The sequence below is a fragment of the Tribolium madens genome, unplaced genomic scaffold, assembly GCF_015345945.1.
Source record: "Tribolium madens isolate multiple individuals breed KSU strain unplaced genomic scaffold, Tmad_KSU_1.1 Scaffold_11;HRSCAF=98;Tcas5.2_LG3b, whole genome shotgun sequence".
Classification (NCBI taxonomy): domain Eukaryota; kingdom Metazoa; phylum Arthropoda; class Insecta; order Coleoptera; family Tenebrionidae; genus Tribolium; species Tribolium madens.
Window position 1 is genome coordinate 2,620,679 of NW_025400975.1, and position 23,811 is coordinate 2,644,489.

At 29.1% G+C, this 23,811-nt stretch overlaps 1 protein-coding gene across 1 annotated transcript in view; it reads left to right on the top strand.

The window, feature by feature from the left end:
- The first annotated feature begins 1,293 nt into the window (after positions 1-1,293).
- Positions 1,294-23,811, top strand: part of LOC123003793 (protein Shroom) — a 157,034-nt gene continuing 134,516 nt past the window's right edge. Inside the window, exon 1 of the mRNA XM_044396790.1 lies at positions 1,294-1,389. Within this exon, the coding sequence (XP_044252725.1) occupies positions 1,337-1,389 (53 nt within the window). The 5' untranslated portion in view covers positions 1,294-1,336. The remainder of the gene's footprint in view (positions 1,390-23,811) is intronic.

Sequence of the window (23,811 nt, forward strand, 5' to 3'; positions counted from 1 at the left end):
ATTTTTATAGGGATAATACTTTATCATTCATCAATTAGTTTTTTCAAAAAATAATTACTTTGGTTCCATACTTTTTATTTTTTTTTGAGAAATTATTTTCTTCCTTTAACAAAATAATCGGAAATTTTTTTAAAGCCTAATATTATACAAATAATAACCATAAATTAACATAAGCATTCTATAAACTAAAAGTTTTCCTACAATTCTTGTCTTTTACATAATTTATTATGTATCTTTTTGTTACTGTTACTTATTGTTTTATTCTCTCATATGTTTTCAGTTGACTTGGCATTTGTATTTATGCACTTTTTATTTAATCTTCAGGTCGAGTTCAGAGTTTGTTTCATTCAACAAATAAMTTTTYTGTAAATATTCACCATTTGAGTCTTTATCAAGGATCWGAAAAATTTGAATCATCTGGAACAATCTCTGCAATATTCCTGTCACCTTAAGAAAAGCACTGCCAGTTCTGTACCGTATTATTGTAGAAATATTGCCGATGAATCGATAAATGGATTTATAACAGTAATCCAGCCTTACCATAAAGTTAAATCTATGGCAGAAGTATCACAGTAAGATTTACTTACAGTGCTATTTAGTCATTTTAGCAATAATTAAGCCCATGGTTGTGAGAATTAGTAAAATTGGTAAAATTGTCATCAGTTGTGTCTCGAAATCGTCTCACCTGTTCGTCTGCACTCCCATTTTCAGTGATTGTTCGAGACGCCCCCAGGCTGCCATTGTATCTATTAACTTCCTGCTAGTTGCCTTCTCTGTAGCAGGTTTATTACTGTAGTTGTTCTTTGAACGTCGGCAAAATGCGTTAAATAGTCGTGTCTTTCGCCCCAGGTACCGAAATCCGTTTGGTGGACGTTTCGCTCAGAGAATTGATTTAGTTCAATACAAAGGTGAATTCTTCACGGTACGGCATGTAATCCACGTTGACCTAGCTCGCGGTCAAAAATCAACAACTCGAAAACATTTCTTACATTTGATTCCAATGAAATTGATGACAATAATTTATCATGTGGTAAAGAGTCTGATTGCCGCCGAGACTGGTTCTGGTTTATGATTCAAGCTGTTAACAGTTTAAAAAATCGAGACTTTATTGTATAGGCAGCAAATGACTTCGTCAAGCGGTTAAAAATGCACAATAAAGTCCCTTCCTGAGACTATTCAGACCTTAGGCTGGTACCGTCTAAGAACTCCGGTCGAACAGATCGCAACATCGCGCCGTTTGAACAACACCGAGGACTTGCTGTGCCAAGTCACGACGGTTTTCGGTGTGTGTTGTGAGGGCTTTTTTAGTAGGTATGTGAGTACCGCATGTGCGAAAATGGACAAGTGTGGGAAAGTGGAAGGCAAAGCCGGAAAGAAGGCGAGGACGGGGTAAGCGATGCGAGGCAAAAACACAAAACTTATAATTAAACGGCATTTTGAATTACTTTTTAAATCCTCTATTTGAATATTTAAGTAAGATTTTTATGTTTAAAATCTGACAAAACGTTCAATGTATAAAGCAAGCTTGTGTAAATATTTGTTGTAAAGTTAGCGAAAAGAGTTTTCCCACCATTTAGTGACACATTTCGCATTTCTTAAGAAGTTCATGGAACAAACAAATTATGTAAGAAAAGTCTGAGTAATACAAATCTGATTTTTTTGAAAAACAAAAAATTGATGTTGCAGGAAAAATGTAAAATTTTGTATTTTCAAAACTACGAATTAAAATAATCGACTTTAATATGAAAAGTTTTGTGTTTTTTATTTTTTTACTTTTGTTTATTCTTTTCTTCTTTTTATTTTTTCACTGCCAAGAGTACAAAACAGTACAAAACCTACTAAAAACGTTAATAATAAATTATAAGTACCATAATAATCGTCACAATTAAGTCGCAATTCTGATCTTTTTCAAATTTAGAAAATTGTCGTATTGTTGGTTGTCTATATTAAACCCTTGTAAACAGCTACATTTTAAGTTCAATAGTTGGTTTTCAAATAAATATGAAGTTATACTTTAAGTATAACTGAGTGTACGTAATTCTTATACTTAATTTAAGTATATCACATTGTTCTTTAAAAACCAAAAAAATCCTTATAGAAATAATAATAAAAAAGTTGACATAGAAGACCAAAACTTCACCAAAATAATTCAAGAAAGCTATACCAATTGATTTTTCTAAAATTTTAAATAGATACATTTATAATAGTAATAAATGTATGCTCTATTTTTTTCCTTCTTCTTGAATAACAAATCGTAAAGCATTGGAATTTGGACATACAGTAAAAATTTTGAAGTTATGAGAGTTTAAATTTTGCATTTTGACTCGTATTTATTTCTGTTGGAAGATTAATTTTTTAATTTTTTTTTGCTACAGGCTATTAGAAGAGGAAACAAGGAAATAATTATAAAAAAAACATATACAACATCATAAGTATCATTAAATAAACGTAAAAAAATGTCAAATGTCAAAAAATAAATGTCCAATTCTTTTGACAGATCGAATTTTTTAAACATTTTTTCCATGCTCCTGGTACCTTATCTTATTTGAAATTTTTCTTTAGGGCGCAAGTTCTGACACCCCCCGTAAAAAACTAAAACTTAAAATTAAAAACAATTTATAAAGAAATGTCTTTATTTTCAACAAATTTACAACTATCCGTTTTTGAAATATGAAGAAACGAGAAGAGAAAAAATTGTTCTCTTTTCAAGATTAATTTTCAAAATAAAATTCCCAGCGACCCCAAAATCAAAAAACTATTGGTTTTGCCCGTTTCAGAAAATTGATTATTTATGTAAACAACGACAGTATGTTTTGACTTTGGCAAAATATGGCAATTTTTTTTAGTTTATGTATAAAAAAGGTGTTTCCAGGGCCGGGAAACAAAAATATTTCTCCCTACTTTTACTCCTTATTTTCTCAGTGTTGAAACTGAGTTGAAGGTTATTGTCAACTTGAAATTTGTAATCTTTAAGTTTGACAAAACAATAGTTATTTACTATACAAGAAGATAAAGAAATTGTTTATTGACGAGTGAAAATGTTAAGTTCACGAGTGACGAAGTTACGAGTGGAGAGTCATTTACGTGTAGATAAGCTATCTTCATCGTCGTGTATAATACTTTTTTTTTCTATAGTATTTGTGTATTTTATCATTAAAATATTAAAAAAATAAAATCGTGTTAGATTTAACATTTATTTGTAAAATAATTTTTGTTAATAATAGTTATTCCTATTATACAAGGGAGGAAAGTGTATTTTTCCCTCCGACAGGTGGAATAAATAACTACTCAGGAAGAAATAAACACTTTCCTTTAATGAAATACATATAATTTTTCCTGCGATTTTTCAAGAAAAACTTCAAAACTAACAATTTCTCTAAATATCTCAATTTTGCCATTAAATCTAGCAGCATGTTTTCGCGGGAGGTAAAATTTTTACTTCCCTGAGAGGTTACATATATTTTTATTGTAAACTTGACAAATTTAGAAGGTTAATTTTTTACTGTCCAGGAAGGTAATTTTTCTTTCTGAAATTAGGGTGGAAAAACTTACTTTCTGTTAGCGTCGTAGGAAAATTATTTTATCTACCCTTGCCCTTGAGGTTTCTTAACCTTTTGTTTTGAATAGATCAAACATCTGCTATAGAAAAAAAACGTAGTAAAGAAATACGTTGAAAAACGAATGTAAAAATTGCACAATTTCATCACTTCTAATGAAGGCTCTGTAGAAAACAAAAATTATATGAAACAACGTTTTCTTAAAATTTTGCAAAAATTTTTGGTAACTTGCCAACATGTTTTTATGTCATTTAACAAAACAAAGAAGAAAATGGAACAAATGTCAGAATCTACGTTATCTACGTTTTCTAAAAAAATTTGTGCCGAAGATATTTAAAAAATGCATTAATTAAATTGAGTTTTTTGTGAAACATGAAAAAACTTTCAAAAGTTTTATTAAAAAAAATGGCCGATAAGCAAAGTTAATTTATACTTTCTACTTAATAGTTACTTGTATAATAAGGCAAAAATGCCATATGAGTCCCGAAAAGTACAACTTTACGAACTATTTTCGGTCAAAATAAGTTTTTGAGACTTATTTTTTATTCGTCTTCTTACAAAGAGGTAGAGACCAAATTGCCTGAGTTAAACCTTGATTACATTTAGACGTCTACAAATTAATTTGTGATCGTTTAGCGTCCAAATTTTTTGCCCAAGTCGTAGCTTTTCAGCCCTGAAATCTGTAAAAGCTTGCACCAATTTCGCTTGGTTTTCAGTGTCGCGTTGGTTGTTCCAAAGTGAACAGTAAAGGTACGATCGTCCTTGGTCATTGTTGCTATTCAAATGTCACCAGAACAGACGTGCGAGACAAAATAAAGAGGCTATAAAATCAATATGATAAAAATACAATTTATTATCCAGATCCGTGTACCATAATAAAACAAAATATTTCTTGCTCGCGGTCTGCTTTACTTTTGCCGTCAACATGTGTAAAATTTACGATTAAATAAAATTGAGTTAGTATGAGCAACCTGCAACTTGGACTATTGTCTCTTTCGACTTCAGGAAATTCATTTTTATCTCGCATTATTATGGTTAATAGTCGACATTACGAGCAGAGAATTGGAACGAATGACAAGAAAATGTCTGGTATGTCACAATAATGAGCACTGATAGTTTTTCAACGAAGACATTATAAAGAAAATACCATAGGTTTCGATATGGTTTCATTGTAAGCAACTCATCGTACTTTGACTCCGTTTCGATATTTACGACTTGCTTCAAATAGCATACTTCAACTTGAAAAAATTCTTAATTATATGGCTGCTCTTGAACAATATAAAGCGCGAAAAACTCCTCACTTATCTTCGCTGCTTATGCTTGCAAAATATTCTTATAATGCATTAACAACTAAGWGCTCAAATGGATGTCCAACCATTAAAATAGATAAGCAAGAAAAACTTTCCCCAACCCTACAACAAGAACAAGCTGTTGGTTTATTTTGCAACGCAACAATAAACATGACAATGGTGCAAGGACGCTCATATTTTCAGACTCGAGTCGAGAAAAATGCTCGTATATCTGACATAAACCTTTGCATTCCAGACTTTGATGGAAGAAACCTCCTGAGGGATAATTGATATTTAAAATTTGCRAGTAAACATATAAACCATGCATGTGCGTCTTAACAAACACAAAAATTCACCATAATAATATTCACGACAAGTGCTGTTTTACTCTTTCAAACCACTGCTCGTGGGGCGATTAKSTTTTTTCTTATTTTCAAACRGCGCTTTATAGTTGTGGCATCATTAAGGGATTTTATTATTTTATACTAATTAGACAAAGGCAATAACCTTAAGGGGCACTCGACCGTTTGCAGGTGGAGGGAAAGTCAATGTTAGATTTGCTCCCAAACAACTCAAAAATTTCGGTTTAAAGAGAAGAGAATATTTTTCTATGTGGAATAAAAAATCAAATTTTCAGTTTTTAATTTTTAATGTGTTTAATTTATTTATTCATGTGAGAAGCTAGAAAAAAAAATCAATTTTGCGATTCGATGTATAATTAAGTAGTTAATAATCAGTCAAAATTAAATGTGATTAAATGCGATCGAGATTCTCTATTCTTCACACTCTGTTTTCTACAATGTTGAACCCCGATCAGGATTGAAGAGTAAAAGATTCAGTGAAAACAAATTTACATGTCTCTATTACTAACAATTTTTTAATTAATTAATTGATTAATTGATCAAATTTTTTAATTTATAGAAATTTTTAGTATATTTTTCACAAAATGTCTTAATTTGTAGTATGAAATTTTTCTTCTTTCTGATATGTTCTAGAAATTTTGTTTGAAAAAAAAGTAAATGGTCCGACTGCTGTCAATCACTGTCCATCCCAAGTGGCAACTGCTGTTCCAAATTATTTTTCTATTATGTCATTATTTCACGTCACCCACAACTAGTGATGCCAGCTCAAAAAATAAAATTCACCAGATCCGAATTGCAAGAGTTGAGACCAATTTTCACCAGATTACAACATTACAACAATAGTGTCGAAAGCTTAATTTTTTAAATGRCCAAGAGTTGGACAAAAATATATACTTTTTTATAACAATTCAGTGATTTTTGACACAACGGAATTTTCGAATCCGTTTAAACTCTCGAAAAAGTCAAAAATTACATCATTTTCAGCTTAATTCTGAGATTTTTCAGCTTGTTTTTCGAAATAATTGCAAAACGTATTAAAACACTCAAAATAGTTATTTATACAAGACGATAAAGAAATTGTTTATCTACGAGTGAAAAGGTTAAGTTTAGGAGTGACGAAGTAACGAGTGGACTTTTTTCACGAGTAGATAAACAATCTTTATCGTGGTGTATAATGTTTCGTTTTATTTTATACACACCTACCAGAATTTCTTGTGCAAAATAAAGAATTTTGTTTTAACAAAATCCGAGATTTTAGTCCAAAGACTTCCTTAAAAGCATTTTCGACCAATTTTTGTGTTTCTTCGGCGTATTTTTGACTTAATTTTTGAAATGAGTAAAATCACATCAATTTCAATTTATATTTGTGATTTTTAGGCAATTTTGCAAAATAAAGAAGCCTCTGGTTCAAGAACGAACTAAAAAATAATATCAATTTCAATTTCATTTTGCAACTTTTCAGTCTGTTGAAACAAAAATTTTCGAAATTTTTCTCAAAAACGTACCTACTCAAGCACTTGAAAAAGACAAAAGTAACACCATTTTGGCATTTTTTGTTAGATTTTTGGCTTGTTTATGACGAAATGTGTCTAAATAATTGTATTTCAAGTTAACAATGGAAAGCATTCCAGTGTTGCCAGGTTTGGTGAAATTTCACCAGATCTGGTGATTTTCATGTTAGCCTGGTGATTTAGTGAAAACTTTTGTAAATATCTGGTGATTTTTTGGAAATGAAAAAGCTTTTTTTCGAGCACCTTCTACGTTTTTAACCAAAAACTTGATTATTTTGTCAATTTTTTTACAAAAAGTCGAAAAACCACTAAATTGGTTAAAAATATTTCTGTTTGTTTTTTTACAAGATTTTACTAAACAGAATCGAAAATGAAAATTAATTGTTGTCTTTCTCTCGAAAACCTTTTCAGCTAGAAACACAATTATTTCGCATAATTTCGTTAAAAACAATCCAAAAAGTTAACAAATTCGACCAAGCTTGTTCCGCTCGACTTACTTCGTTTTTGAACCAAAGGCTCATTTATTTTGCAAAATCTTGACCAAATACTTTTAAAAATCATATAAAAACAATTAATTTCGTTGTTATTTTGTCTATTTCACTCGATTTAACAGGTTTTTCGGCCAAATTAAACAAAAATAAGCTGAGACAAAAACACATAATTTGACCAAAAATGCTTTTAATCGCGTTTTTGTGCTAAAATCATAGTTTTTTTTGCTAGATTTCGGTAAAACAAACTAAAAAAACAAGAAATTAAGTCAGGATTACATTATTTTTGCATTTCTCGAGCATTTTAGCATGTTTCTCAGATAGAAACGCAAAATTTTGTTGAAAACAAGCCGAAAACTCAAAGAATTAACCCCAAATGCATGTTTTTTTTTGCTTTTTTCAAATGTTTAAGCGGATTTTTAAGATGAAAACTACGTTTTTTCGCGAGTTATAGCCATACAAATTGTAATCTGAGGGCACTGGTGAAAATTTAGCAAATTTTTCAACTCGGATCTTATGAATTTGATCTGGCAACTTTACCTTGTTTAGTTAAATTCTTGTGAAAAATAAAAAATAAACAGTTTTTAACCCATTTATGGGTTTTTCGAATTTTTTAAAGAAAAATTGACGAAATTATCAAGTCTTTGGTTGAAGAAGGTGTCAAATGCTTGAAAATTATTCAAAAACTTAACCGCAAAGTTACAACAGGTTTTTTCATTCCCATAAAATCACCAGACTAGTATGAAAATCACCAGATCTGGTGAAATTTCATCTGATCTGGCAACACTGCCCACAACCCCAAAATTTACCTGTCAAAATTTTCTTAAAAAGTTAATGCTTTTGGCGTTTTTCTTGCAACGAACAATATCTTTTAAATAGTTACCCTTTTCACTCCAATATTTTACTAACATTTTCACCTTGTTTACGAGGACGAATTTTTGAAAAATTTCATTTCCAATTACTGTTGGTAATGTAAAACAATCAAGTACAGTTACTTTAAAGTTTTTAAAATTGAAGATGTGGACTTGTCCATCACTGCAATGCTAGATCCGTGCGTATCGGACTTCCATCCTTTGCAGGTGTTCAAAACGAAGAGGAACAACGGTCTCCGATAAACGGCCAAACCGATATTACTTTGTCGTTTACAGCCATGAAATTTGAAGCTAATTCAGCAACAGAATACGCGTCCGTCCATCCGCATGCAACTAAAAACGGCTTCCCCCCCGCATCAAATCTTTTAAATTTCTTCAACAGTGTGAATTTTTAAGTGCTCGTAATCTGCCTACTTTAGATAACGTCGCTTAAAATTGCCAATCTTTGTGTAGTTGCTCTTCACCTTGTCTTTGATTACACCCTTCTCTGCGAGCATGCATTTAAAACGTGTGTTTTATGTGGCGATAAGCACAATAATGCATCGTTGTGCATGTCTCGTTCATTGTTTTACTTTTCGCTTTTATTGTTGCTTAGAATATAATACGCTGAGGCGATTTTTTACTGTTATTTTTCTTCGCAATAATAATGATAATACTAGATTGGGTCCAGCTTTTAAAAAGACAAGCTAAATGCTGTATTTAAACCTTATTTATGTTCATTACACCTAACGCACAGACTTCATTTACTCATTTTTTATCAAGAACTGGTATTTATATCCTTTGTCTTCTTGCATTCCGATTTGAGACTCACACTAATATCCAATATTTTATGGTACTGAACAGACAATAGTTATTTGTACTACAAGGGAGGAAAGTGTGTTTGTTCCTCCCCGGGACTTGTCGAGAGCAGTAACCAGCAAGTGTGGATGTATGTACAATTTTTACCTCCCTGAGAGATTACATACAGGCTGTTCCGGCTAACCCCCCACATAAGAAGTTTTTGAAATATTTAGACTTTTTTGATTTTTTTTTTAATTTGCATCTTCCTCTCCAAAAATTGATAACTCTACCATTTTTAATTATTTTGAAATCATATTTAGGCATATGAAAAAGAAAGGTTAGATCATTTGTTTCGTGTATGTATAATTGGAAAAGTAATTAACAAACCTTCAAAATTTAAGGTTACGTTTGGGAAACTTCAAATACCCGTAACTAATTTTTTTCAAATGGAAGGCCCCAATTTTTTCTTCACTAAATGAAAGAGAATTTAATTTTGCATCGATCCGTATCAAAATTCCCTATACCTAAATTTAATGATTTTCAAGTTATTTTGACTTTTTTTACAATGAAGGAAATTCATTATTATCCGTGGTAGTTTCGCATAGTTTGCCATGGAAATATTTCTCACTGAAAAAACGCCAAGTTTTTTTACAGTTGTGTTATTTTTTTCGTAAATGCAAATTAWATTTATTTCAAATAAATTTCAATTACTTTGATATTCTATTTTTTTCTTATTTTTATGACAACCTATGCTAAAGTAGCTATGGCTAATGAATTTCTCACAACATCAAAAGAAGTTACTATAACTTGAAAACTATCAAACATAGGTAATACAGATCGATGGAGAATTAAATTCTCCTCCATTTAGTAAAAAAATTGGGGTGTTTCATTTAGAAAAATTGAGTTAAGGGTATTAGAAGTTTCCTAAACGTAACCTTACATTTTGGCGGTTTGTTAATTATTTTTCCAATTATGAATACACCAAAGAAAAGATCTAACTTTTCTCTCACGTATACCCAAATACGGTTTCAACATAATAAAAAATCGTAGAGTTATCGATTTTTGAATAGGAAGATTCAAATCCAAAAATTTTTAAAAAGGTCTAAATATTTTAAAAACAGTTAAACTTCGGTATAAGGAAGGCTAATAAAAACTCTTTCAAAATCATTAAAATAACAAAGTTGATATCCACTACCGGTGTAACAGGAAGTGCCGCCATCTTGAATATATTTTCATTGAGCAGAACCTAACCGATTATGGTTATAAACAAAATTTTAGATAAATATTGTTAGAACTCCCAAAACTTCTAATGAGGCGTTTAGCCGAAACAGCCTGTATATTGTTATTGTAATTTTGAGAGATGCGGGAGGTAATTGGCCACTTTAATTTCTGAAATTAAGGTGAAAAAACTTACTTTCTGTTAGGGTCGTAGGAAAAATAATGAAAAAGTTCATTAGAGTCATTAGTTAATTATTTAATATGTAATACGCAAGAACAATTAATCTTAACCACACACTTAAATTTAATGTATTGCTCATGGAGATTGAGTTTTCCCATTTTAAAAATTAAAATTGTAATTAGCCCTTTGTGATGATGCGGTTTTGTTACAGTAGTAGAGTTGGTAATTACAAAAGAGTGAAATAACTTACGTTCTGGAGCACTGGGTTTGACCCCCATCATCATCTAATGGTGATAAAAGAAATAAATTACACAATGTTATTAACTATAAACTGTAACATAATGAAAATAGTGGTTGTGAGTGCAGTTTTGCGTTCATTTCTTAGTAATTAGTGCTGCGTGATTAAGCCTCCTTTTGTTTCGTCAAATTCAGCTAAAACTAATTACAGTAGAACTTCGATAAATTGAACCTCTAGGTATCTCAAAATTAATTTAATTAACTTAACTAGTGCAGTTAGTAGTGAAAAATGTCGAATACTGATGATCTAAAATTGTTGAAGCAACAAAAAAGAACATTAGTAAATAACATAGTAAAAATAAAAACGCTCAAGCGTAAAAATAAAATTTTTACTTTATGGCTGAAAGATAAAACTTTTACTTGTGACATTTAGGCATAAAAGTGGTCACTTTTGTGACGTTTGTGTATATTTTTTTTTCTGAAAACAAATGAAAAAAAATTGTATTTCCATACATAAGCAATTTAAAATTTTTGTTTTACTTTAAGAATTTATGTTTATTTATACAGTGAGGGTCAAAATCATGGAATAATCTTATTAAAACTGAAATAAATATTTTGTTTTGTTTGTTTAATTTTATTTTAAAAATACACAATTTTTGACTTTTACACTTCTTGGTTTTTGAGTAATAACATCATCAAGATTTTTTTTTACATAGAAACATAAAATTTTCGAAAAAAAATCACCAAAAAAGTGAAATAATCAACAAAAAACAAACATATAATTTAAAAGTCAGTTGCAATTTTGTATTTCTTATAAAGAAAATTGACTTGTTTGAGCATTTTTTTCAAAACAAAATATTTTCAGTTTTTATAAATAAGATTTTTCCATAATTTTTTCGCTTACTGTATATTTTATGCCATAAGAAGTTAGTTTTTGTAAACATTTTGTAATTTTCAAATAAAACAATTTATAAAAAACAACATCTTATACCTGGAAACCTCGATAACTACTATAATTTTTTTGACTTAACGAGGTTTTACTGTAATTAAAGTAACTTAATTAAGCAGTTTTTGTATGTATTCAGGTACTTTTGCTGCCAAAGACATCAAATTTAGGAAAATCTGAAGTCAAAAATTGCAAGTCTTCCTTTTTTATGCAAACATAATGAAGCCATCTATGATGGTGTTATTTAACCGAAACTAATAGTCGAGATTGGAGTGGCATTGATGCAAAATACCTCAACAATACGCAAATTCTTTCCTTGTATACAAAATAACTTGTTAACGCTAAATATCATGTGTTAAAGTCGACGTACACCTGACGATATTTCGATTAGAGTCAATCCAAGACTGAAATGAAAATTATATCCTGAAATGGGTGAAATTGAACTGACAAGAAGAATAGTCGAGCTTGAATAATATTGTTTAGATATACAGCATTAGTAATCGGACGACTTGGCTCTCATTAAGAATTTCTATCGCAAGGTGCTTTCGTGAAGAAATCTCTTAGTGTTATTTTATGATAAACGAAAACTGTGTTCACCTTGCAGTCATGCCTAAATAAAGTTATTAGCGTCAGGTTCGCGTATTGTTCTTGATACATGCGAAAGCTTTTCATTCCTCGTAAAATCACTTTCATATTTGACTTATGCCTCGACTGGAAATTCTTAAGTATAAAGAGAAAACAATGAATCGGAATTATTGCCCCCACAACCAACAACATGCTCGAGAGCTTTATGCCAAGACCGCTGAATTTTTTACATTTCTGACGTCTATTACTTCTAACAAATTACATATTTTTTAATGAAAATTAATTAGAATTAAAAAATTAAAAAGCAACTAAATTCGAAATTCGAAAAAAGAATTTTCAGGAAGAAAAAAAAAGTTTTGTGGACAGGCTCTGCCACAGCGAGTTGAAAAAGCTCATTAGTGACCTTTAAATGCTAAAAGTAAAAAAAAGTATATAGGACATTGATAGATACATCTAGTTCATCGCTTAAAATTATTGTGTTTCAAAAATAACTTACAATACCAACCTGTTTTTTTTAAATGAAACGTCATATGCTTCTTAGCGTTTTTGGATGTAAATTTTTATGACAATGTTTTTATTGGTCGATTTTGCTTAGTTTTAAAAATAAGACGATTTTTTTGACGAAAACATGCACTTTTTAAAAATTTATTACACAAAAATAACATCTAGAAATATTTTTTTACTACCACAAAGAAGAAGGTACAAGCTATAAGGTTGTAACATTTTTTTAGTGTGTTGTATTTGCAAAGATAAATAAATGAAGGCGTTTGTTAAAAGTTTAATAACTTAAAAAAAAATAATAGAACTCCCTATTTATTGTTTTTGCATTTAAAAAATTATTATTATATTGTCTTTCTAAAATTATTTACTTTTAGGTGTTTATAATCGATAACTAAAAAGATATTTAACGTTAAACATTAAAAAAAATAATTACTATTGTTTCAATAGCCAAAAAGTGCACAGGTGCACCAGAGATGGAAGAAATATCATTTAATAATCACATTTATGTTAAACTGAATCTATTATTCTTTATTTTTACAATAAAATAATTCGAATTTCAGTATTTATAACGACTTTTACAATCTCTGGATAAATTAACTGATAAGTGATCCATGGTGGAATTACTATTCTTATATTGATAGGCATTGTTGCTACAGTTAATATTGAATGTTAAATATTTTTTCATTTATCAATTCTAGACATTAAAAGTTTATTTTTTTAGATAGACAATTTATCAATCTATTAGATGCAAAAATTTAAAAAAATAGGGTGTTCCATTTAAATGTTTTAAGTTGTTTAACTTTTAACAAACTTCCTCAATTTTTTGATTTTGACAAATGCAAAACACTAAAAAATAGCTACAGCTTTAAATTCTGTACTTTCTTCTTTGCAGAAGTAAAAAAAAATTGTTGTAGCTGTCTTAGTTTTTTGTGTAATAAATTTTTAAAAGTGCATATTTTCGTCAAAAAAATGTCTTCTTTCTAAAACTAAGAAAAATCGACTAATAAAAGTTTTGCGTAAAAACATTGTTTTAAAAAGCTACATCCAAAAATACCAAGAAACATACGGTGTTTCATTGAAAAAAACACAAGTTTGTATCGTAACTTATTTTTGAGACATGTTGTATAGTTGAAAATAATTTTAGGTGATGCACTAGATTAGTATCTATTAATGTTCTGTACAATTTTTTTTAAATTTTACCATTTAAAGGTCACTCATGGACTTTTTCAACTCGCTGGGACAGCCTGTATATTAATTTTTTCACCAATGTGATAGAAAATTACCAACTGACCACTATTATATCCAGTAAGATAAAAAAAAAACTAAAATCAATCACGAAGATAGTCTCTACTGAGAGAAGTTTGATTTACTTTATTGATTAGTAAATAAAGTAAACACTAACTTTGGCCACCCTTGAGGTTGAAGTGTTAAAAACGGTTATCTTATTGTTTTTACTCAGAATTGTCAAACTTCTCTCAAAATTTACAAGAGTTTAATAATTATAGGGGTAGTAATAAAGCGATCAGTAAATAATTCAATTTTGATCAGTATAAAATGGTATTTAATTAATTAAAAAATGAAAAATGATCATTATAATATAATATTTTGCACAGTATAAATAATAAATGCTAAGTAAAGCACGCACAGTATTTTATTGTAATTAAATTTTAATCAAAATTAATAAAACAACATAAATTTTAAAGAATTTTCAGTTACAAAACAACGTATGGCTCCTGCGCAAGAATGCTATTTATTATTGGTACTTATTTTTATATTAGTGAATATTTATTATTATTGGAGGGTGGTTTATGTATTAGCAAAGGCCCCTGCGCAAGAATAATTTTAGTAAGAGCTGGAAACTGTGCACAAATGGTAATCAGTCTAATCAGCGCCCACTCTTTGCACTGACACCACAATTTTGTTTTTGAACTCTTTGCGATATTCCGATTTTGCTCGGAAACATTGTGTTTGTAAATGTGTGAATATTAAATTAATTYGTTTTGCTAAACATTCATTCAGTGGCTTTACTGTGCATTTATTTTTATTATTTTTTCTGATAAAAAATACTTGTCTTTTAAATAGTATACTGTGCATTTAATTTGTTTCCTAATTAAAGTAACAGAAACTAGTGTTGGAGCAAGTAATTGTCCCTATCGTCGCCCATAAAGCAATATGGCGTGAGAATTTCGCCCGTGAAAGGACGATTCCGGGTTCTGTTTACCATAARATCTGATACACATGTTGAAATCTGAATATTTTCTCCTCTAGTCACCGTTTTATAAACATCTATCAAAAATAAAATTCTTTGTGTAGTAGGAGAATTGCTCATTTCATTCTTGTGGTGTTGTTATTAGTTTTGCTACCAGATGGGAATGTTAGTTCCTGTCAGCTGCCCATTATTTCCAATTATTTGCAGTAAATTTTGTTGGAATGCATTAACCAAAACAGCGAGCTTTATCCGATTAAAGGAAACCGTTGCGAATAATTGCTTCCAAATGATTAAAGAACGATTCTGTTCAGTCTTCAGATGGGTTGACACCTAAAGGTCAATGAGATCGTGAATTTCTTTTCCGAATGAAATTTCACTGTAACTGTGCACGACGTTCTTCCATTAAAATCGTTCGAAGAGACAATCCTACAAGAAACAATGTCGCGGTCTGACACGTTTGAGATTCGCTTTAAAAGATTAATTACACTCTCAGATTTTGTGTTTCTTAGAATTATTTGAAATTATCATATAGAATTTTTTGGAATTACTTTTACCATTATTAGTTCTTTTGACTGTAATTCTATATTAAGCTTTCAAAAGAAATGGTGGTATTAAGAATAAAAACTAAATATTTTTACAAATGACTATTTTGCAAAATTTTATTCCCACACTTTTACCAAACATGCACTTAAATACCGTTTTATACAACAAAGCGCGAATTTTGTATCTTTGTGACACTTGGTGTCAAGTGCAAAGCCTATCTTGAAAGACACACCTATGTAAACACTGGAAACAGTTACAAGGGTTTGTGAAATAAATATTAACATTAATATTTAAAATTACCATAACAATAATGCAAGATTTCAACTATTTGGTGTTGCTAATTTCATTGTATGTAAAAACTGTTCAAACAAAAAAAATACAGTTTCTGTTGCAAAAATTTTGTATCTAAACAAATAAAACGGTTTTGAAACATTATTTACTTATAAATATTTTATTTCATAAACTCTACAGTGTAGTTAATTTTTAAAGGTTTTGGTAGATCTGTTACACAGGTTGTGAGAAATGAGTTCAATCAGAATTAACTTGTTTTTACATTTTTGGGTGTATTACTTAGTGATGATTATTTTAAGATAAACTTTGATATTCTTGAGTAAAAACGCCCTGTGTTTAAAAAAATACTATACAAAAAGTAAAAGATTAAAAAAAGTATACTTAGGTACAAACTCTAGCTACATATTTTTTTATTTTTGAAAGTTTTCCAAAATCGGATTTTTTAAATTTTTACGAATAGGTAAGTAATATGCAGCAAATTTTTCTTATTAGTACAAATTTTGGTTATATACAGAAACGGCGAGTCCTGTAGAATTTTTCTTTATGACTCGATTTTAAGAATTAAAAAACTAAATTAAATGACTTTTAATATACACTTTACTACTTTAAAAATTAAAGGAACAAAAATTTTTTCTAATTTTTTTGATTTTTGAAAGGCTGCAACTCATTAAAAAAGGGTCGTATCTAGATTGAAAGATAACCATTTTGAAGCTTTAAGTTTCTAGTTTTGAGATCTTTTCTCAAAAATTTTATCTGAACTACGGTTATCACGCAATCTGAACTTGCTTAATCTTTATCAAAATTAAAAAAAAACAATTTCATTTCGACTTTTTTTACAATTTTGCATTAGTCATTTGCTCTAAATTAAAAAATTGTTTTTTGATTTTTTTTTTGAAAATTTGTAAAAACATTCATGAAACAATACTGCTTAACTTTTGAAAAAAAATCAAAAAAACGTTTCATTTTTTTAATTTGTAAAAAAATTCAAGAAACAATTGTGATTAATTTTTTAAAAACAAATCAAAAATATTTTTTTGAATTTACCTTCGAATTTTTTTTCAAATTTAAGTAATGCAAAATTGAAAAGGCGATGTTCAGAAACAATATGTATTGTTTAATTCTTTTGTAAAACTTTGATCAAATGGTCCGAGAAAACGGTTGAGCTGTAAAAACACTTAAAAACATTAGTCTCCCTATCAAAATCAGAATTGCGTGATAACTGTAGCACAGAAAAAATATCTGCCAAAAGATCTCAAAACTAAAAACTTAAAGCTTCAAAATGTTTTTTCTAGATACGACCATTTTTAGATGTAGGTATTACAGCCTTTCAAAAATCACCAAAAAATTTAGGAAAATCTTTTGCTCCTTTAATTTTTTGGAGTAGTATAAGCTGACAATTTTAGAATTTATCAAATGTCTTAGTATATTTTGGGTTATATTTAGCTTTCTAATTTTAAATTGGGAAGCAAATTTTTTATTCATAAAACGACATTATAGTTTTCTTGGTACAGACATGTGTAATTATGTTCTAATTTTCCTAAAAATTATTGTTTACAAAAATTATTAAAGTTGAAAAAAATGTTAATAAAATCTAGTTGCATGTGGTGGCAGTGAAAATATTAACTTGAACAATAACCTTATTATTATAAGTAAACAAAATAAATAAAGAATAAACTTCTGACTTCTGACCCAAATGGTCTATGATTCTAAAATGAAGTTGGTAACATTGCACAACATATAATAGATTGTTTATTTAATAATTTTTTTTTTTTATTAAACTTGTTTCCGTAATAATCCAAAAGGAATAATTTTTGCTTCATTTTATAWTAATTTTTGTTTTTTTTCTGTCTTTATCTTGTTCAGTATTGCCAACATAATTTCAAAGCTCATGGCTCACTTTGATCAATTGATCATCTTTTAGGCAACTTTTGTGTTCTTGCGTTCTTGAAAATGTTTCACTCGTATTTTATTGCAATTTAAATTTCCTGTATTTAAAAGTGCCTGACGTGTTTTAGTTTTGTTGCAATCTTTTCGTTCCAAATTTGGAAAATCAAGAACAAATAAATCAAATGGTGGATCTGGAACGGCACGCCGCAGTTATTCCACGTTGCCGTTCTTTTCTATGCGCCATATTGTTGAAAAAAATGATTTGTTTGTCATATAGTTGTCCATCCATTACAACCTCCTTCAACAGGTACATCTTCATTGTGTTTGCTGGTTCAAGACCGGTTTGGTCCGGCGGCCATCGCACACTCTTCGTATCCTTGAGAAGGTCACTGGCATGTCCTAGCCTCCCCGGATCGTTCGACTTATATAAATCACAATGCAGTATCGACGCCTCCGGTTTGCACAAACCAATGCGGTCAGAGGCGGACTTGCACTTTAATTCCATTCACACAAAAATATACAAACACCAAATCAAATTGTAACACAATTAAAAAAAAAAATCAAAGAGATTCTTAGATTTTAATTTAATTTTTTTAATTTACAGTTTATGATTTTTTCATTTTTTTCCAGATCGCCCACGAAAAGCTTTTTCTGTCACGTTTTTCATTTTGTATGATTTCTTCCGGTATTGTTTCGTGATATTCACCCAGCTGGAACTGACTTAATTACTCGTCTCGGGTTCTTTCTTCAATGAAATCTTGTTCGTAGGCTGTTCACACAATTATAACACGTTTTGTTTTATAAAAGGAAACTTGCCAGTTTATGGAAATAATAGCCACTAAAACCGCATTTACATGAAGTTTACTCAAATTACATCAAAACCTCTCTAAGTAGCACTAAACATCACTTATCCATAAGCTTTATAATTTCGACTTTCTCATTCAATTTCTGGCTTCAACATTGTTAATTCCGGATTCTAACACTTCTACATTGTTTTCTGATTCAAGATTATACAGCAGTTTATCAAATTTAGAAATTTTTTAAATCTCAGAATGTACAGGGTGCTGCATTTTGGATGTCCGAATAGGGAATCTCCGAAACTAAGAGGTTTAGCCAAAAACGAGTAATACATTCTGGGGCTCATTTTTTGAGAAAATAATATTGGTTAAAACCGCATCCCGCTATCGTCTTTTGTTTTCGACTTATAGACAAAAATTGACATTTCAGCGAAATCTAAAAAAATTCATATCTTCATTATTATAGAAAACACAGATTTGAAATAAAGACATTATACAGGCACTTTTTTACGTAGAATTTAATAATATAGTTAGTTTTCAGTTGTTTGTTTAGCCGTAATAAAATAAATTTGTATTTTTTTAAATGAGAATCATAGATGGTTATGTCATTTTTAAAAAGCTTGTTTTTTTTCTTATCTAGAAATATATATTTGTAACAAATTATTATAATACATTTTTAGCAAAAAATTATCTTTGATTGTTCGCAGTTGGCCATGAAAAAATGTTGCATCTTCAACTAAAAGGATTTAAACTATATTATATTCAACCAGTGTCACTGATGAAAGAGTTTTCTAAGTACTAAGTAATGAAAAAGATGCAAAATAAATTGTAAATCAACTTATTGGCGACTAATAACATTTCTTTGTTTTTAAACAAGCTAACATTACCATTGCAACTTCTAGTGATACATAAAGTGTGGTAAAAAAAGCCGTTTTAATTCTTCAAAAAATATATTTTATATGACACAAAAATGACGATATGACTATTCAAATACCTAAATTCCGTCTATGTGAAACGTTATCCTACCTCCATTGGATCATCAAAAAATGTTTTTTCTAATTGTGTTGACTGTTGACACATTTGTGTTTCCTATTTTTGGATTTTTTAAAAATATGTAATAATTTTGTTCAGAAGCCCTCGCATTTGTTCAATACTTCTACCGTATCGTATTTTTAAAATTTTTATAATTTTATCTATTTTTTCATCTATTTTACAGTTCACAAAATTCTTATTGATTATTATTTACACATTTGGAGTGAAATAGTTTTTCCATGGCCAACTATTATATATCAAACAAAATATGTATTTTATTTTTTAAGTATAATTATAAAAAAATATTCTGTTACAAATATATATTTTTTAGATCAGAAAAAAATAAGCTTTTCAAAATTGCCATAGCCGCCTATGATTTCCATTAAAAAAAATACAAGTTTATCTTATTACAGCTAAACCAAAAACTGAAAAAAATTGTTAACTACATTATTAAATTCCTCGTTAAAAAATCCTGTATAATGTCTTTGTTTCAAATCTGTATCTTCTATAATAACGAAGATATGAATTTTTTAGATTTCGCTAAAATGTCAATTTTTGTCTATAAGTCGAAAACAAAAGACGATAGCGAGATGCGGTTTTAAGTAATATTATTTTCTCAAAAAATGAGCCCCAAAATGTATAACTCGTTTTTGGCTAAACATCTTAGTTTCGGAGATTCCCTATTCGGACATCCAAAATGCAGCACCCTGTACAGGTTAAAGAAAATACATAATTTTTTGTTATTATAGACAATTAATTGTAGATTACATACCGAGGAAAATAATCTAATAATGTAATGTAATAATCATCCTTTTTAAAGGAAAGAAAGCCAATAAAAAATTCACTTCCTTATCAGTTTTTAGGTTGGACCACTTCCCAACCTGAACTGTATACTGTATATTTCATATCATTCTTAAATGAAGTTGAAATGTCATACTTTCCAACTTTTCACATGCAATGTAATTTGATTATTAGGTTATGATTGTGAATAAAATTAGTTTAGAAGTCGGAAAATACATTATTCCATTTCTTGGTCGGGAAGTAAAATTACTTATACAGGGTGTATTAGCGAGTTGAAAAAATCCATTAGTGAACTTTAAATGGTTAAATTAAAAAAAAATTGTATAGGACATTGATAGATACTAATCTAGTGCATCACCTAAAATTATTTTCAACCATACAGCATGTCCCAAAAATAAGAGACGATACAAACTTGTGGTTTTTTAAATGAAACGTCATATGTTTCTTAGCATTTTTGGATGTAGCCTTTTAATACAATGTTTTTACGCAAAACTTTTATTAGTCGATTTTGCTTAGTTTTAGAAATAAGACGTTTTTTTGACGAAAACATGCACTTTTTAATAATTTATCACACAAAAAGATAGCTAAAACAAATTTTTTCTTACTTCTGCAAAGAAAAAAGTACAMAATTTAAAGCTGTAGCAATTTTTTAGTGTTTTGTGTTTGTAAAGATTAATAAATTAAGAAGTTTGTTAAAAATTAAATAACTTAAAAAATTTAAATGGAACAAATAGAATTTTTTATTTGTGCATCTAATAGATTGATAAATTGTCTATCTAAAAAAAATAAACTTTTAATGTCTAGAATTGATAAATGAAAAGATATTTAACATTCAATATTAATTGTAGCAACAATGCCTATCAATATCTAAGCATTGTTGATACTATGGCAACCATAGTAATTCCACCACGGATCACTTATCAGTTAATTTATCCAGAGATTGTAAAAATCGTTATAAATACTAAAATTCGAATTATTTTATTGTAAAAATAAAGAATAATGGATTAAGTTTAACACAAATGTGATTATTAAGTGATATTTCTTCCATCTTTTGTGCAACTGTGAACTTTTTGGCTACTGAAACAATAGTAATTATTTTTTTTAATGGTTAACGTTAAATATCTTTTTAGTTATTAATTATGAACACCTAAAAGTAAATAATTTTAGAAAGACAATTTAATCATTTTTTTTAAATGCAAAAACAATAAATAGGGTGTTCCATTTAAATTTTTTAAGTTATTGAACATTTAACAAACGCCTTCATTTTTTTATTTTTGCAAATACAACACACAAAAAAATGTTACAACCTTATAGCTTGTACCTTCTTCTATGTGGTAGTAAAAAAAAATATTTCTAGATGTCTTAGTTTTTGTGTAATAAATTTTTAAAAAGTGCATGTTTTCGTCAATAAACAGTCTTATTTTTAAAACTAACCAATAAAAGTTTAGCTTAAAAACATTGTCATAAAAATCTGCATCCAAAAACGCTAAGAAACATATGGTGTTTTATTTAAAAAAACACAAGTTTGTATTGTAACTTATTTTTGAGACCAGCTGTATAGTTGAAAATATTTTTTGGGCGATGGACTAGATTAGTATCTATCAATGTCCTATAATATATAATTTTTTATTAATTAAAAAATTAATTAAAATGTAATTTTTAAAAAATTAAAAATATAATTTTTTATTAATTTTACCATTTAAAGGTCACTAATCGACTTTTTCCACTCGCTGGGACACCTTGAATGTAATAATAGTATCAATTTATTGAGGGTGAGTCTCTTGTTGAGATAACTTGAGTATGAAATATTTCCCACCACGGCTGTAATGTACTATTGTTACTATAGCTGCTGAATTGGAGTTTTGTCTTGTGCTTGATGAAAAATTGAAACAGAAAAAATGTGGTCGTGTTCTGCAGGAGCAGTATTACAATTAACAATCAGAATTTATGGTATAATTGTTATAAGACAGATCCGTTACTTTCCGTTACAAAAATCGGTTTGCAAATTTATAATACTGTAGTAGTTGCAATAAAACAATGGTGCTCAAGTATTTCTGCAATTCCAATAAATGTTCCCGAAGTTGAAAAGGGCCGTAAAACGCAGTCATAACCCTAGAACCCAACGACTACTGTTAATGTAAAATCTTGGTGGTCGTTCGGCTTTAATTTTTACAACCTGACGTGTGTGATTACTTTTAATTAATTCGTTAATGTATGCTAACCTCTTCTATAAAAATATCAGACAATCTTAAAATCTCCGTATCGATCTACATAAAATTCCCGATAAGATCGACTTGAAAAACCTGTAAATACTACGAATTTTCTGAAATTTTATCGATATTTACAGTTGGGCAAAAGTTTTTTGGTCATTTAGTGCATAATCCGGCATCGTCTTGCAATTAAATCCAACAGGAAAAGCAAAAAATTCCTTCACGACTTGTCAATGTAAAGCTGAATTTCTCATTATTATTGAAGCATAAAATAAAAAGGAAATGTTATTTCGGTTGAAGCCTTTTCGATTTCCTGCGCAAAAATGTGAAATTAGTTATGCAAATATACAGTCCCTATAATTTTAATCGAAACGTGATAAATAATTTAAAATTTTTGTGTTTCAACATAAATGGGGTCAAAATGTTAGTGTTTCATAATGTTGTCCGATTTAGTACCATAACATGATCTGCATTACCCGCAACATGCACAAATTTTTACCAATGTTATTTGCATTGAAAATGATGTTCGCTTCACTCTCTCTTTTTTACATAATCATATCTTACCATCAATACGTTCACTTTGGTTGACTTTATTGGATTAACAGTACTTACAGTTTTACATTGCAGTCATCAAAGTCGTTACTATTATAGGGGAAAGTCGGCCAAGTTCATTCTACTGGCCAACATTGCCGTATCCTCCATTGTTCCTTATGGGTAGCTATTAATTCGTAACTGATCAAGCCTTGTTTATTTTTACTGTTCAAACAATACAATTTTGAGACACTCTGTATCAGTGGCGGCTCGTAGACTTTTATTAAGAGGAGGCAGAGAGGCAGATCTTTTTTATACAGGGTGAATATAAAGTATGGAACCAAGCGGTTTTATTTTTAATCATTTGCCTCCGGAAAATAATAATTAATATAAATTAAAGTAATATAAACAATGTGATCGTAATTTCAGAACGAAATTTTGTTTTGTTTTGAGTTATGCGATTTTTTTTGTCAAAATTGCAATTTATGTGAAAAAATCTTTTTGAAGAAATTAAAAATAAAGCAGATAGTTGTAATCCTTAGAGTATAGCTTTTATGAGAAAAATGATTTTACAGTGGGTGGCCATTTAAAAAATTTTTTTGAAGAACTCAAAAATAAAAAGAAATTTCGAAAAATTTTATTCTTGTTAAATCATCACATTTTTATAGTACTTTAGCACTCATCAATTAGTTTTTTCAAAAAATAAATCGTTTAAGCAAAAAACGTTTGGTTCCATACTTTTTATTCACCTGGTACAGGTGCGTCAAAACTCGCGCCTCAGAGAAAAATGCTATATAAGGTAAGATACCAAAAACATGGAAAAATGTTACCGTTTGAAAACCACTTGTTTAAATCTCATTTATTTAAAAAATTACAGCTTAATTGAAAATCGATTTTTAGTTATATTGCTATTTAACATCGAAGAATAATATAAACCTAAATTTTGCTTTCTTTTTTTAATAGTATAGTACCTGATTGTCAAA